Source organism: Schistocerca nitens, chromosome 4, assembly GCF_023898315.1.
Source record: "Schistocerca nitens isolate TAMUIC-IGC-003100 chromosome 4, iqSchNite1.1, whole genome shotgun sequence".
Classification (NCBI taxonomy): domain Eukaryota; kingdom Metazoa; phylum Arthropoda; class Insecta; order Orthoptera; family Acrididae; genus Schistocerca; species Schistocerca nitens.
Genome location: NC_064617.1, coordinates 490,821,989 through 490,838,589, shown reverse-complemented (window position 1 = coordinate 490,838,589; position 16,601 = coordinate 490,821,989). Strand labels below are relative to the sequence as shown.

At 45.0% G+C, this 16,601-nt stretch overlaps 1 protein-coding gene across 1 annotated transcript in view; it reads right to left on the bottom strand.

The window, feature by feature from the left end:
• Positions 1–5,512: 5,512 nt before the first annotated feature.
• Positions 5,513–16,601, bottom strand: part of LOC126252380 (tRNA dimethylallyltransferase-like) — a 522,812-nt gene continuing 511,723 nt past the window's right edge. Inside the window, exon 4 of the mRNA XM_049953271.1 lies at positions 5,513–5,685. Coding sequence (XP_049809228.1) covers positions 5,513–5,685 — 173 coding nt within the window. The remainder of the gene's footprint in view (positions 5,686–16,601) is intronic.

The window sequence follows — 16,601 nt, the reverse complement described above, 5'->3', positions numbered from 1 at the left end:
CTTAGGTTGTTTGCAGATGACGCTCTGGTTTATCGACTAATAAAGTGATCAGAAGATCAAAACAAACTGCAAAACGATTTAGAAGAAATATCGGAATGGTGCGAAAAGTAGTAGTTGACCTTAAATAACGAAAAGTTTGAGGTGATCCACATGAGTGCTAAAAAGAATTCGTTAAACTTCGGTTATACGATAAATCAGTCTAATCTAAAAGCCGTAAATTCAACTAAATACCTAGGATTTACAATTACGAACAACTTAAATTGGAAGGAACACATAGAGAATGTTGTGGGGAAGGCTAACCAAAGACTGCATTTTATTGGCAGGATACTTACAAAATGTAACAGACCTACTAGGGAGACTGCCTACACTACGCTTGTCCGTCCTCTTTTAGAATATTGCTGCGCGGTGTGGGATCCTTACCAGATAGGACTGATGGAATACATCGAAAAAGTTCAAAGAAAGGCAGTACATTTTGTATTATCGACAAATATGGGAGAGTGTGACACAAATGATACAGGATATGGGATGGACATCATTAAAAGAAAGGCGTTTTTCGTTGCGACGGGAACTTCTCACGAAATTCCAATCACCAACTTTCTCCTGCGCATGCGGAAATATTTTGTTGACATCGACTTACATAGGGAACAACGATCACCAAGATGAAATACGGGAAATCAGAGCTCGTACGGGAAGATATAGGTGTTCATTCTTTCCGCGCGCTATACGAGATTGGAATAATAGAGAATTGTGAAGGTGGTTCGATGAACCCTCTGCCAGGCACTTAAATGTGATTTGCAGAGTATCCATGTAGATGTAGATGTAGATCTTCACTACTAAGAGGAGTTCTATAAAGAGTTCCGATAAGTGGCCGCGCTATATGCAAAATGGAGTCCGTAACGGAGGTGCTTTCCAAGCAGAGAGCTGTCATTGAGTTTCTTTTGGCGGAAAACCAGAGCATCGCTGACACTCATAGGCGCTTGGAGAATGTCTACGGAGAGTTGGCTGTGAATAAAAGCACGCTGAGTCACTGGGCGCGCAAACCTGTCCCATCTCCCACGTACCGACCGGCCACAAGCAGCTGTGTCTCCTGCAGTGTTGGAACGTGCGGACACTCTCATTCGAGGTGATCGACGAATCACAATGAAACATCTCGCTGCACAGCTGGACGTTTCTGTTGCTGGTGCGGACACATTCGTCCACCATTTGGGGTACTCAAAGGTGTGTTCTCCCGCTGGCCTCCCCGTCGCTTAACAGAAGACCATAAAGAGCAACGAAGAACCATTTGTACAGCACTACTTGCCCAATACAGGACTGACCGTAATATTTTTTTGTCGACCATCGTCACAGGCGATGAAACATGGGTTCATCACTTCGAACCGGAAAGAACACGGCAATCCATAGAGTGGAGCCACACCACCTCACCTCCGAAGAAAAAGTTGCATGCCGCACCGTAAGCCGGTATGGTCATGGCGACAGCCTTCTGGGACACTGAAGGTATAATTCTGGTTGATGTCCTCGCTAATGGTGGGACGATCAACTCGGAAGTTGACTGTGCTTCCCTCAAGAAACTGAAGAAACGATCGCAGCGTGTTCATCGACACAAAAATGCAAAGAAACTTCTTTTTCTCTATGACGAGGCCTTACATAAGTCTCGCACCCGAGAGGAGCTCACAACGCTTCATTTGACTGATCGTCCTCGTCCAACCTAGAGCTCGTATCTCGCACCTTCCGATTTTCAGCCACTTGGCCAAACGAAGGATGCACTCCGCGGGAAGCCACACGTGGATGATGGGATGGTTATTGATGCAACAAGAGGTTGGCTCCGATGTCGACCAGTAGAGTGGTACCATGCAGGGATATAGGCCCTCCCACTGAGGTAGCATGAGGCCGTCGCACTGAACGGGGATTATGTTGAAAAATAGGATTCTGAAGCCGAAAGCGTGGGGAATAATTTGGTGTGATTGGAATCATGAATGAAATCAACCTGATTCAAGCAACAAAAATATGATGCATTACTTATTTAATGACTATCTTAAGTTACATACCGAATTAAGTACAAAGTCCCCTCTTATACCCTAGTGCAATCGTAAATTTATGAAGCTTTAGCAATCTAGAATTAACAGACTGGTTGACGAGGATGCTTTGTGAACATAACTTATTACGGCTACTCCAGAGACGTCGTCCGGCCATATATAGTTAGTGCTACCAGTGGAAACCACCAGGTTCGAATCCTGCCTCGGGCATGCATGTGTGATGTCCTTAGGTTAGTGAGGTTTAAGTAGTTCTACGTCTAGAGGACTGATGACCTCAGATGTTAAGTCTCATATTGGTTGGAGCCATTTGAACCATTTTTTTTTGCTACCAGTGGGAAACCGTGGCAGGCCGCAAATATTTTTATATTACGAAGTTTGTACACGTCTCATTGCAAATGCTTAAAAGTACCTTAAAGGCAACTGAATCTCTTTCTTACTGAAACTCTCTATGTAAAACTGTGCAACATACCTACGTGAGAAATAAAGCTTAAACTCAGGTGTACGAATAGGTCGTAAGACGATTCCTGGTACGAATACTATGACAGCTTCGCTGCGCAGCTATATGCACGCTACTCACAATTTGATATATATATATATATATATATATATATATATATATATATATATATATATATATATATATATATTACTTAACCCGTATGTGTTGCATTTGCAGTCTTCTGCAGATAAATGCTTATTGCCGCAAAAAATGATACACATTTATACGTTTGTAAAAATTAGGCCTAAAATTATTTTTGCTGTTGGAAGTTTGTAGTTTCCTAACGAACATGTAGTTACGTCAATAAAAAATTACTCACCAAAGACAATACTTTTTTGTGAATGTGAATGGATACAGTAAAAAAAGAATCGTCATTTGCATAACGGAGAACTTCCATAGTAACAGTGTGTTACAAACATACTAACTATATAATGCTACAGCAGCCAAACGAGGATTATAAACGCAACTGCTCCAGTAAGCTCGTCATCGCTTAGTCAATGATTACGCTCACACTCAGCACAGAAAATTACCCACGCTTAATTCGCTCTTCAGTTACAGCCTGAATAGTACCGTACACTATTTTTTTTCCCCCTCCGTCTCGGAGCACGCAGTAATCGACGGAGTTGGTGCAGTCGTTAGACACTAGACTCGCATGCGCGAGGAAAGGAATTCAAATCCTATCCCCGCCATTCAGGCTTCTGTTTTCTGTGGTTTCCCTGAATCGATTAAGGTGAATACGCTGGTGATTCGTTTCTTAAAACGGAAAGCCGGTATCCTCTCCCTAAAATTGTCCAGTTCGAGCATGCGTTGCACCCGTATCCCAAATGAGACGGTCATCGATGAGACGTCACACTCTAATTTACTTTTAGATTATTACACGGCTAAACCGGGCGTAAACTCCTCGTTGCAGGTTGCCTGTCTAACAGCTGCTATTGAGTACTTCATGTAATTACTGATCGAATTTACAAATCTAAAATTCACTTATGATCTACTCATTTACAGGAATGATCTTACGTTAAAGGTTAACACAAAATGACTAATATTGAAGTCAGAAACTGCGTACATGTTACGAGACACCGTACTGACGGCGGGCAAATTACATGGACTATTATTTTTTCCAGGACAGCCACAACTTGAACTCAGCACGTTTTGTTGACCGGATTGATTTTTAATTTAACAAGAGCATTATCAGGAGCTCTCTAATTCATAGTTTAAAATACAGCAGTTGGCTAATTACATTGCAGGCTCCGTCAATGTAATCAGCCAACTACTGCACTTTAAAGTGCAAATTCCAGAGCTTCTGATGATGCTCTTATTAAATTAAAGTGAGAAACTGGCCAACAAAGAGTACTGAGTGCGACCTGTGGCTGACCCGACAATCTTAATTTCAACAGTCGGTGTTTACTCTGCAAGTAATACTTGCACTCGCTATACTTGGAGCATAACCATACAGTATTTGAGAATGAGAGCATTTCGGAACTTCCAACAAACTGTACACATAATTTCAAAATGCAAAATTTTTTCTCTTTGATATTAAACGCCCAACATAAAATGTTGGAAGTAAATTTTATTATCGGTTACTACAATCGCATTGTTCATGCAGTATGTATGACCATTTGATTTTTTATTTCTTTATTACTAACTACAATGAAGAGCCACAGAAACTGATACACCTGATTAATATCGTTTAGAGCCTCGCGAACACGCAGAAGTGCCGCAACAAGACGTGGCATGGAATTGTCTAAAGTCTGAAGTAGTGATGGAGGGAATTGACACCATGAATCCTGCAGGACTGTCCATAAACCCGTAAGAGTACGACGGGGTGGAGATCTCTTCTGAACAGCACGTTAAATGGCATCCCAGATATGCTCAATAATGTTCGTGTCTGGGGAGTTTGGCGGCCAGCGGAAGTGTTTAAACTCAGAAGAAAATCTGGACGAGTAGGTTGTCGCATTGTCCTGCTGTAATTGCTCAAGTCCGTCGGAATGCACAATGGACATGAATGGATGCAGGCGATCAGACAGGACGCTTATGTACGTGTCACGTGTCAGAGTCGTATCTAGACGGATCAGGGGTCCCATATCACTCCAACTACATACGCCCCAACCATAATAGAGCCTCCAATCAGCTTGAACATTCCCCTGCTGACATGCAGTGTCCATGGATTCATGAGGTTGTCTCCATACCTGTACACGTCCATCCGCTCGATTCAATTTGAAACGAGACTCGTCAAACCAGGCAACATGTTTCCAGTCATGAACAGTCCAATGCCGGTGTTGACGAGCCCAGGCGAGGCGTAAAGCTTCGTGTCGTGCAGTCATCAAGGGTACACGAGGGGCCTTCGGCTCCGAAATCCCATATTGATGATGTTTCGTTGAATGGCTTGTACGCTGACACTTGTTGGTGGCCCAGCGTTGAAATTTGCAGCATTTTTGGGAAGGGTAGCACTTCTGTCACGTTGAGCGATTCTCTTCAGTCGTCGTTGGTTGCATTCTTGCACAATCTTTTTCCGACCGCAGCTATGTCGGAGTTTTTATGTTTTACCGGATTCCTCATCGCTACCTCGGAGATGCTATGTCCCACCGCTCGTGCGTCGACTATAACACCACGTTTAAACTCACTCAAATCTTGATAACCTATGATTGTAGCATCAGTAACCGATCAAACAACTGCGCCAGACACTTGTTATAGGCGTTGCCGACTACAGCGCCGTACTGTGCATGTTTGGATATCTCTGTATTTGAATAGGCATGCCTATACCATTTTCTTTGGCGCTTCATTGTACTTGCAACATTGTATCAATTTACGATATGTGCTTCAGGAGATGTCACGTTTTATGTTGGGGAATTAGATTCTGTAAAGAATAGGGTGCGGCCTTATCTGGTATACCGTAAAGTATGACCAGCTGTGACAGTACAACGCAGAGAAAGCATGAAGTTATGACAGCGCTGCCTGCAAGTTGCCGCTGCCGGCTAGCGGCTCACCTGATGATGCGGCGGCGGTTGTTGGGGTGCAGGCTGGCCGCCATTTCGGGGTCAACCAGCTGGAGGCGGCGATGCAGCTCCTCGCTGGACACAGAACGCAGCTCCTCCGGGTCGCCGGCGCCGCGGCTGCGTTTCAGGATGGCCTCGTTCACCGCGTCCTCGCCATCACCTGTCCACACACAAGCCCTTCGCTGTCTACCACCTCACTTGCAACCCAGACCACAATAGCAACCACAGCCTGGGGTCCCCAGGGTCAAACGACAGCGGATCAACGTCAGCAAACAGTACCTACATGGTGTCCCAAAAAAAAACACAACGGTTAGTATGTTGTGCAGAAAGCAACAATGATCGGGTTTCAAGTAGGAACCCATATCCGGAAACGCACGCCTTGGGTTCTGGAGAGCTTCGAAGTCTGAGATGTATGCGCATTCCACATTACACAAATATACCAATATACAGGGTGAGTCACCTAACATTACCGCTGGGTATATTTCGTAAACCACATCAAATACTGACGAATCGATTCCACAGACCGAACGTGAGGAGAGGTGCTAGTGTAATTGGTTAATACAAACCATTAAAAAATGCACGGAAGTATGTTTCTTAACACAAACCTACGTTTTTTTTTAAATGGAACCTCGTTAATTTTGTTAGCACATCTGAACATATAAACAAATACGTAATCAGTGGCATTTGTTGCATTGTAAAATGTTAACTACATCCGGAGATATTGTAACCTAAAGTTGACGCTTGAGTACCACTCCTCCGCTGTTCGATCGTGTGTATCGGAGAGCACCGAATTATGTAGGGATCCAAAGCGAACGGTGATGGACCTTAGGTACAGAAGAGACTGGAACAGCACATTACGTCCACATGCTAACATCTTTTCATTGGTCTTTTTCACTGACGCACATTACCATGAGGAGTGAGGTACACGTACACACGTGGTTTCCGTTTTCAGTTACAGAGTGGAATAGAGTGTGTCCCAACATGTCAGGCCAATAGGTGTTCAATGTGGTGGCCATCATTTGCTGCACACAATTGCAATCTCTGACGTAATGAATGTCGTACACGCCGCAGTACATCTGGTGTAATGTCGCAGCAGGCTGCCACAATACGTTGTTTCATATCCTCTGGGGTTGTAGGCACATCACGGTACACATTCTCCTTTAACGTACCCCACAGAAAGACGTCCAGAGGTGAAAGATCAGGAGAACGGGCTGGGCAATTTATGCGTCCTCCACGTCCTATGAAACACCCGTCGAACATCCTGTCAAGGGTCAGCCTTGTCTTAATTGCGGAATGTGCAGGTGCACCATCATCCTGATACCACATACGTCGACGCGTTTCCAGTGGGACATTTTCGAGCAACGTTGGCAGATCATTCTGTAGAAACGCGATGTATGTTGCAGCTGTTTGGGGCCCTGCAATGAATTGAGGACCAATGAGGTGGTCGCCAATGATTCCGCACCATACATTTAGAGTCCACGGTCGCTGTCGCTCTACCTGCCTGAGCCAGCGAGGATTGTCCACGGACCAGTAATGCATGTTCCGTAGATTCACTGCCCCGTGGTTTGTGAAACCCGCTTCATCGGTAAACAGGTAGAACTGCAACGTATTCTCTGTTAATGCCCATTGACAGAATTGCACTCGATGATTAAAGTCATCACCATGAATTGCTGATGTAGCGACACATGAAACGGGTGAAAGCGGTGACGATGCAGTATGCGCATGACACTACTTTGACTCAGTCCACCGGCTCTCGCAATGTCCCGTGTACTCATGTGTGGGTTCATTGCAACAGCAGCTAACACACCAACTGCACCCGCTTCTCCTGTGACGGGCCTGTTACGGACCCGTTTGTGTGCTACGACCATACCTGTTGCATACAGTTGGCGGTAGACGTTTTGCAATGTGCGGCACGTTGGATGCTCTCTGTCTGGGTACCGTTCTGCATACACCCTGCAGGCTTCAGCTGCATTTCGTCGACACTCGCCATAGATGAGTATCATCTCCGCCTTTTCAGAGTTCGAATACACCATGGTCACAGTTCCTACAACACTACACTATCACAGACGTCTGGTAACACGGTGTACTACAGTTGGTCTGCGTGCGGAGACGAATGCAGAATAACAATAGCAGCAAGCGCTACATGCGGACACTGCAACAGCTAGACCAAACCACAATAGTGCACTACAGCCACACTCGTAAACACGGTCTTCATCGTAAACATGTCCCTGCAGATGCTGCTCGCCGACCGTGGCCCGTGTTTGTTACAACATGCAACTGAACGACGGAGGTTTCAAGCGTCAACTTTAGGTTACAATTTCTCCGGATGTAATTAACATTTTACAATGCAACAAACGGCACTGATTACGTATTTGATTATATGTTCAGATGTGCTAACAAAACTAACGTGGTTCCATTTAAAAAAACGTAGGTTTGTGTTAAAAAACATACTTCCGTGCATTTTTGTATGGTTTGTATTAAACAATTACACTAGCCCCTCTTCTCACGTTCGGTCTGTGGAATCGGTTCGTCAGTATTTGATGTGGTTTACGAAATATATCCAGCGGTAACGTTAGGTGACTCACCCTGTATAGCACATCGCGCTGGCTACATTACAGACGGGCTACGAATTGCACACCTGCAACGTCAATGCGGAGCTTACATCGACTATGCTGAGTCTCACTGCACGAGCCAATACGCCCGGTTGTCTCTGAAGTATTTCAATCGCTTCGTGGGCTCGACCAATAAGGTCCTCCGTTGAAGTGACACGTGTGCCACACACCATGTTATGTTAAGTTATGTTATGTTAACCGGGGACTGAAATTTCAGCCGCAGTGGTCCGCAACCCCACGACGACTAACGCTGTCCACTTCACTCCTCCACCGCCCCACACCGAACCCAGGGTTATTGTGCGGTTCGGGCCCCGGTGGACACCCCCCCCCCCCCCCCCCCCCAGGGAACGTCTCACACCAGACGAGTGTAACCCCTACGTTTGCGTGGTAGAGTAATGGTGGTGTACGCGTACGTGGAGAACTTGTTTGCGCAGCAGTCCCCGACATAGTGTAGATGAGGCGGGAAAAGGGGAACCAGCCCGCATTTGCCGAGGCAGATGCAAAACCGCCTAAAAACCATCCACAGACTGGCCGGCTCACCGGACCTCGACATAAATCCGCCGGGCGGATTCGTGCCGCGGACCAGGCGCTCCTTCGCGCCCGGAAAGTCGTGCGTTGCACCGCATGGCCAACCGGCCGAGCCGCCACACACCACACTCTTCATACTACACAACAGAAAATAGTCGAGAGGTGTCGGATCTGGTGACCTTGCTGGGCATGGAACGGGTCCACTCCTACCAGTCCATGAATTGGGATATGTGTGGTCCACCGCTACCAGTCCCTCGATTGGGATATGTGACGAAGTGATTTCGCACTTCGCCATCAAAGTCTGCTGGAGCGCCGTCGTGTTGCAGCTGCATGTCCATCCGGACATTTAGTGGCACTACATTCAATAGGATAAACAAAACATCTCTAATAAATGTCAAGTAGTTCGGTCGTGTTGGTCTGTCAAGCAACAGATATGACCCAATGTTATGGTCACCGATTATCCCGGTCCAGATCTTAAAACCGAACCTGTGTTTGTGATTCTGAATCAACTGCGCTCGCGAGTTTTCGTCCGCCGAAACATGTATGCTGTGCAAGTTTAGTATGCCGTCCCTAGTAAACGTCCATTCATCTATGAATTGGCACCAAGCTCAGTGACTGTGGCTGGTGTATCCATTGTTGTAAATATCATTGCGCAAACTGTACCCGTCGTGGGTAGACTCCCGCCCGTAATGCCTGGACTTCCTGTATGGATGGAGCCGGTGCTCATGGACAACACGCCACGGGGCACTTCTACCCGTGTGCAGTGACTCTGACACCTGTAGACTGCTGATGGCTGGGTCCTCTTCGAACATTGTCAGCACGTTTCCCTCCAATTGTAGTGCCCGAGACAAGCGTGGACGACATAGCATCACGTTTCGGCACCTACCAGAGGACAAACACTAGACTGGCGATAGTATTCCCAAGTGCCTAGCACAAAATGCCACTATTCTACAATGGGCAAAACTCAGGCACACGCAACTTTCCAGCTTCTCTGAGGCGTTTTTCGATGACCGCGAACGTGGAGTGATGGGTGGTACGTCTGTTTGGCAAACGTTTCGCATTCAATCTTAGAACAGCTCTCCCAAAGCAATATGCATTGCCGTATGCAAACACCATGTCGGTCATTTCCGCAGCTGTGTACTAATACTTGTCACACTGCTGTCAACAACGTTACTGCGCTAGCTGATCACAAGGTCTCCAGTAGAAAGCACACAGTGGCTGTGCCGAGGAATATAGCGCATGCGCAGCAATGTTCTTAGGCTCAGGTCGTCCATACGCAGTACACAGATGACTAAAGGGATGCATACCTTCCGTTTTCAGACACCAAAACGAATAGGAACAAGCCGTCATAACCGTTCGTTCACGCATTTTTACACTCTCCATCGCACAAGCCGTGCGTTTCCGGACATGGGTTCCTTCTTGAATAGCGATCACTTTGCCTTCCCGCACAACATACTAAGCGTCTTCCGTGTGTTTTTTGAGACAGTCTGTAAATCCACAGGATGTATCATACTTAATGGTGAAAACGGGCATCACTGAATGTATACGGCAATAGAAGCAACTAGCTTTTTGCTCATGACTTCGATCGCGTTTGCATATGTCACATGTATTTCACACGCATACTACATGTCCCTCCGAAGAGTCCTCAGACACATTTCCTCTGATGTGTCGACGGATATTTTGATTTTCGTTTCTGCAATGTGTAGGCGGGATCAGTCCAGACAAATACCACTCATCACATCTTTCAAGCGACGCCCAGCATCGACGGAAAGCGTAATTTATTTCCCATTACGAACAAAACGATTTTTAAAGCTGTGTTTTACACGCCTACTTGATAGAGTGGTCCCAAATTAGTCTAGTGCGATATCCGTTTTGTCGGTATGTATTAACAGGGGTAGGAAACACGACAAAGCACAATAAAACATGTACTCTAGTAGCTCCTGAGCAGCGCTGCTGCATGGCAATAGAGGTCAGTGCGGGAGAGGGTGCTGCTGGAGTACTGGTTATTCTTCGTGTCTTACTGTCCCTCACAACGATAAAACGAGTATCGCACTAGACTAATTTTCGCCCACTCTATCGCATGGGCACGTAAAATTCCGCTTTAAAAATAATTTTTTTCGACAAAATTATGTTTATTTACGTTGACGGTCAACTGCCAGTCTTCGCACCATGCATCCATCCTCCATGGAACTTCCTGCATTTCGGTACACATTTCTGACGCTAAAACTTTTCTATATACAACAGCATCATCCGCGAATAGTCTCCGTAAGCTTCTGACATCTACCAAATCAATTATATTTCTGTTCTGAAAGGTAAAGGCTCTGCAACACTCTTTCAATGCGCGGCCGAAGCTGGTTTACGTAAGGTACTTTGCCCCCTTACGAATGAAGTAGTACTGAGATTAGTCTGCTAGGAATCAGTTATTCCCCATATTCATATACTGCTCACTAAGTAACAGTGCGGAACTGTATCGAATGCCTTCCGGTAGTCAAAGAATACAGCACCAATCCGAGCGTTGTTATCTACGGACTCTGGATCTCATATATGAACACAGCAGGTTGCGTTTTAGTGGGCTTGTGATCATTTGTAGTTGTTCAACAGGAGTTCACTCTGTGGATGGTGTCACTTAAATAATGTTGGGACTGGGAAAGCCTTATGCAATTCCTTTATTTATTATTCTTTCTCCTGGTTTATATTATGGACAGTGTTAGAAAATCAAGGCTATCCTATGAAGCTGATAAAGGTGGTGAAATCTCAACATGAAAGGACAAAAACTGTAATAAATTGGCTGTCCTATATCGCCAGTATTTTCTAACGATTATTTAAGTATTATCACCCACAATAGAAAAACAGAAACTTGATATGGGTAACAAAAATTAACAAAGGATGAAATTTTTAACACTATTATTCGCATAAAACAGTCCAAGAAGCTGAAGACAAAACTCAAGCTACTTAAGATACACTGCAAAGATCCGTACATCACCTTAGTTAGATGTATGAAAACAAGGCACAAACATATCCATTGAGAAAACAATGGTAATGGTATACTGCAAAAAAAAGAGCCGCTAACGCAAAAAAATAATCCTTGAGAACAAAAATTCAGAGCCAACGTTCTCGTTCAATTATTCAAGGTGTAAAATTAGTAATGGTAAAGATAGACACACACACATCAAGGAAATCTAAAATAGCAAACGTTCTGTGGAACCATCTATAAACGCCTTACAAAATATGCGATAGGAAATAATATTTAATTTTTACAACGTTATAGCAGTCACCACTTTCGTGTATCGATAAGAAACCTGTACATCTGCACAGAAACCAATGACTGGAGTGCAGACCTGTAAAATGAGAGTCCTAAAGAAGGCTGAAGAATGTACGGAAACAAAACGAAAGGCAGGAATTAAAGATAGAAGCAGTCGACACCGTAATACAGATGGCCTGAGGGCGTCGAAAGGGTGGGGTATACCAAGTTCCCCAAGTCAGCCGTGATCCAAGGTGGGAAAACCGACAAGAGGAGGGAAGGAATGCTGTAAAGTCTGAAAAAGGGCGGAATTAATACAGAGTACTTGCAACGGTGACCGCAGTGTGATACTGAAATCCAAATCTGACACACACACACACACACACACACACACACACACACACACACCTTGAACTAAAGAAGTTTCGCCACTTCCTTGCAAAACCATCCTGCTTTTAAATGTTGTATGCTGTGTTCCAAATCTTTCGCTCCACAAAGAACCCACTCATTCATTATTTGATTAACATTAAAACCTTTTTATCACACCAACGTAGCGCTCAAAAAACACTCACGAGTAACAGGTTATGGTACCGAAAAATGCTTGCGAAAACAGGCGAACCTGTGCGGTTCACAACAAAGTGAGCGCCCAAGCGGAGAGCCTGCGAACTTTCTTTGACGTTTCGCGGAAGGATCAACAACCTTTGCAACAAGACCCGGCACGTGCGAACGTGAATGGAACACAAGCGGTGCAGATCGATTGCGCTCGTGTATCGTTTACACTTGAGAGAAGGCTCTCCGGCAATCGTTCCTTCGTATTCGCTTCTTTTCGCTCAAATGCAGCCCAAGCTTAAGGCGTAAATGCCTATCTACTCCCTCCTCCCTCAAATCTCTCTTCATTATTCGCATGATCTCTACGCGAGATATGAATACATCACAGTGGCAGCACAATGGTCGCAAAGTCTTGATCGAATACCATTACCTAAATTTACCCTACAGGGTTTCGCGAGAATTACGAAGTCTTCCATCCATGGATTCCCACTGAAGTTCCTGTAGAATTTCTCCTGAAATTTTGTAAGGGTTACACAGGGTTTCGACAGAAATGTGTAAACACCACAAGAAATATGAGATTGAACGTAAATGCAGCTGTTAGTCAAGCCTGCAGGTTGCACGCAGACGAAAGTGTGTGTTATGTGATCGAGACAGACGGTCATTGCAGAGGACTCTGACGAAAAGTAATAAGACGCCAGATAGAAAAGACACTGTAGAACTGAATATACCACTCGCGAACCCTGTCGACAACAACAGTTCGAACGGAGTTCCATCAGCAGGGAATTGCAGGGTGAGTTGGGAGTTCCAAAATCACTCATTACTGACGCGAAGGCCCTTAACAGGAAAACGTGGTGGCGAAGCCATAAAATTTGGACTATGGAACAATCAAAGAATGTCATTTGATTGGGCGAGTCTTATTTCAAAACTGTTTCCAACTTCTGGCAGAGTTTACGTCCGAAGAGTGAAACATGGTGCGTACTCGATAGTGATTTGGGCACCCATATCGTGTCCCACGCCCGGGTTCCCGGGTTCGATTCCCGGCGGGGTCAGGGATTTTCTCTGCCTCGTGATGACTGGGTGTTGTGTGACGTCCTTAGGTTAGTTAGGTTTAAGTAGTTCTAAGTTCTAGGGGACTGATGACCATAGATGTTAAGTCCCATAGTGCTCAGAGCCATTTTTAACCCATATCGTGGTACTCTGGTAGAGAACTTTAAGCTAGCAAAGGTGGCTGCTTTCTGTCACGAAGTTATTGGAAAGACGGTACAATGCTACGACAAATGTCTCAGTCAGAGTGACGATTGTGTAGAAAAGTAGTTGGAAGATGTAGCTAAATCTTGCAAATAAAACATTTTTGATTTCTCTGTGATTTACATTTCGCAGCCGATAGGACCTTACTTGCCGGCCGCGGTGGTCTCGCGGTTCTAGGCGCGCAGTCCTGAACCGTGCGACTGCTACGGTCGCAGGTTCGAATCCTGCCTCGGGCATGGATGTGTGTGATGTCCTTAGGTTAGTTAGGTTTAAGTAGCTCTAAGTTCTAGGGGACTGATGACCACAGCAGTTGAGTCCCATAGTGCTCAGAGCCATTTGAACCATTTTTTTGGACCTTACTTTCCGAACAGCCCTCGTATTTAGCTGAATTTACAGCCTTTAGATTTGTGCGATTTATCGTCCCATCTAAATTTAGTGGATTTTTTTTGGTACTTATGTGGATGATTTTAAACTTGTCATTACTTGGAGTCAATTGCCAATTTTCGTTTCTTACAGATATCTTGTCTAAATGATTTTGCAATTGGTTTTGATCATCTGATGACTTCACAAGACGGTAAATGACTGCATCATCTGCAAAAGATCTAAGAGTACTGCTGAAATTGTCTCCTACGTCGTTTATGTAGATCAGGCAGAGAAGAGGGCTTGTAACACTTCCTTGGGGAACGCCAGAGATTATTCTGTTTTACTCGATAACTTTCCGTCAGCTACTACGAACTGTGACCATTCTCATAGGAAATAGCGCATCCAGTGACACAACTGAGGCGATACTGCATAGGTACGAAATTGGATTAGAAGACGCTTGTGAGGAAAGCTGTCGAAAATTTTCTTGACATCTAAAAATATGCGATCAATTTCACATCCCATACAGACAGCAGTCATAACTTCGTGAGAATAAATATGTTTCACAAGAACGATATTTTCTGAATCCGTGCTGAGTATCTGTCAATGAATCGTTTTCTTCGAGGTAATTCATAATGTTCGAACACTGTTTATGTTCCAGAATCCTACTGCAAACTGACCTTGGTGCTATGGGTCTGCAATTCAGCGCATTACTCCCATTTCTTTTCTTGCGCATTGGCGTGACTTGTGCAACTTTCCAGTCTTTAGGTGCAGATCTTTCGAAGAGCGAGCGGTTGCATATAGGAGGCACATATGAGGTGGTTACGATGTGCTTGGTGCACAATACGTCTATGCTCTGTGGTCCCATGTGGTCGTCAGACGTAGTCGACTACAACCTTGGCTGTCCCCATGTTCCAGTGCAGTCCAACATCGCGCTATTGCCACATCCAAATGCCCCGCCAATCTGGATACTGCACGGTTAGACCAGCAGGCCAAATGGAGACACAATGTGAGGCCTCTTTCAAACCCTATTAGGTGCTGATAATGCTGTCCCACATTGGTACCCGGCATCTCCGTGTCCTTCACACTGATCCTTCGGTGTCTGGCGTTGATGACGCCCCCTTCTACACCCTACTAGTCCTGGTAACAACTCTAGACGCGTACAATTCTAATGTCTCTGGTGGCCGTTCCACCAGTCACACACAACTGCAGGTCTTATCATTTACATACCCGGAGATAGTGTGTAGACGTAGGAAGTTTCACTGACGTCTACCCATGTCTGCTGGGTGCTTCAGGTTTTTTGTCAGCCACTGTATGTTAGGGCTGTTGTTGAGATATAGATACATCGATATTTTCTCCAAGCATATAGATATATATCGGCAATAATTCTTTTCGCCGATATTTCGATACATCGATGTAAAAACGGCAATATCGAGATCCAATATTTTTATATCTTTTCGCAATTTCCTGTAAATATTTCTTGTTCTTTTTATGGCTCTAAGCACTATGGGACTTAACATCTAAGGTCATCAGTTCCCTCGACTTAGAACTACTTAAACCTAACTAACCTAAGGACATCACACACATCCATGCCCGAGGCAGGATTCGAACCTGCGACCGTAGCAGCAGCACGGTTCTGGACTGAAGCGCCTAGAACCGCTCGGCGACAACGGCCGGCCTTGTTCTTTTGAAATTGTAGAAGAATATAATTTTACTTTCATTGTGTGACGGAGTCTTACTACTTTGTTCTTTCACCACGTCCAGTCTTTCTCGTTGACTGTGTGAGGGAAGTACAGATGGCACAAGGAAGAAGTCCGATTGCACTGGGGGTGGCGATGTGAATCGAGTAACAAGATATCCCATGTGAAGAAATAGCACACCAGTTGCGTTAAAAAAGAATTTTTAACGCAACCGGTGCAATGTTTTTTCACATCGGCATTCTCCAAAAACAGTAGCTGAAACGGATGGACAAAAATCTAAACGACAAAGTTGCTCTTTGCGGTGGACGGCGACGTGTGAGGCACATGCTGAAGCAGCTCGGCGCCATGAACAGAAACTGCAACGTTTAACTTCACCACTCAATTATGACACTACGACTGCTGGTTCGCTGGCGTTTGCAGAAGTGAGGCAAAAGCGAAGTCGACTTGAAGTGTTCCAGACAAATCCTATATGTGACGAAATCGAACGCGGACGCACTGGACACCTTTTACTGTACCACTTCTAGCATGAACGTGCATACTTAACTATACAGCTCTAAAACTGGCGGTATATTTACTTTGTTTTTTGTTTTGGCTGGTAAGTTGATTCACTGCTGGCTATTAAATTTGCTACACCAAGAAGCAATGCAGATGATAAACGGGTATTCGTTGGACGAATATATTATACTAGAACTGACATGTGATTACATTTTCATGCAATTTGGATGCATAGATTCTGAGGAATCAGTACCCAGAACAACCACCTCTGGCCGTAATAACGGCCTTGATACGCCTGGGCATTGAGTCAAACAGAGCTCGGATGGCGTGTAGAGGTACAGCT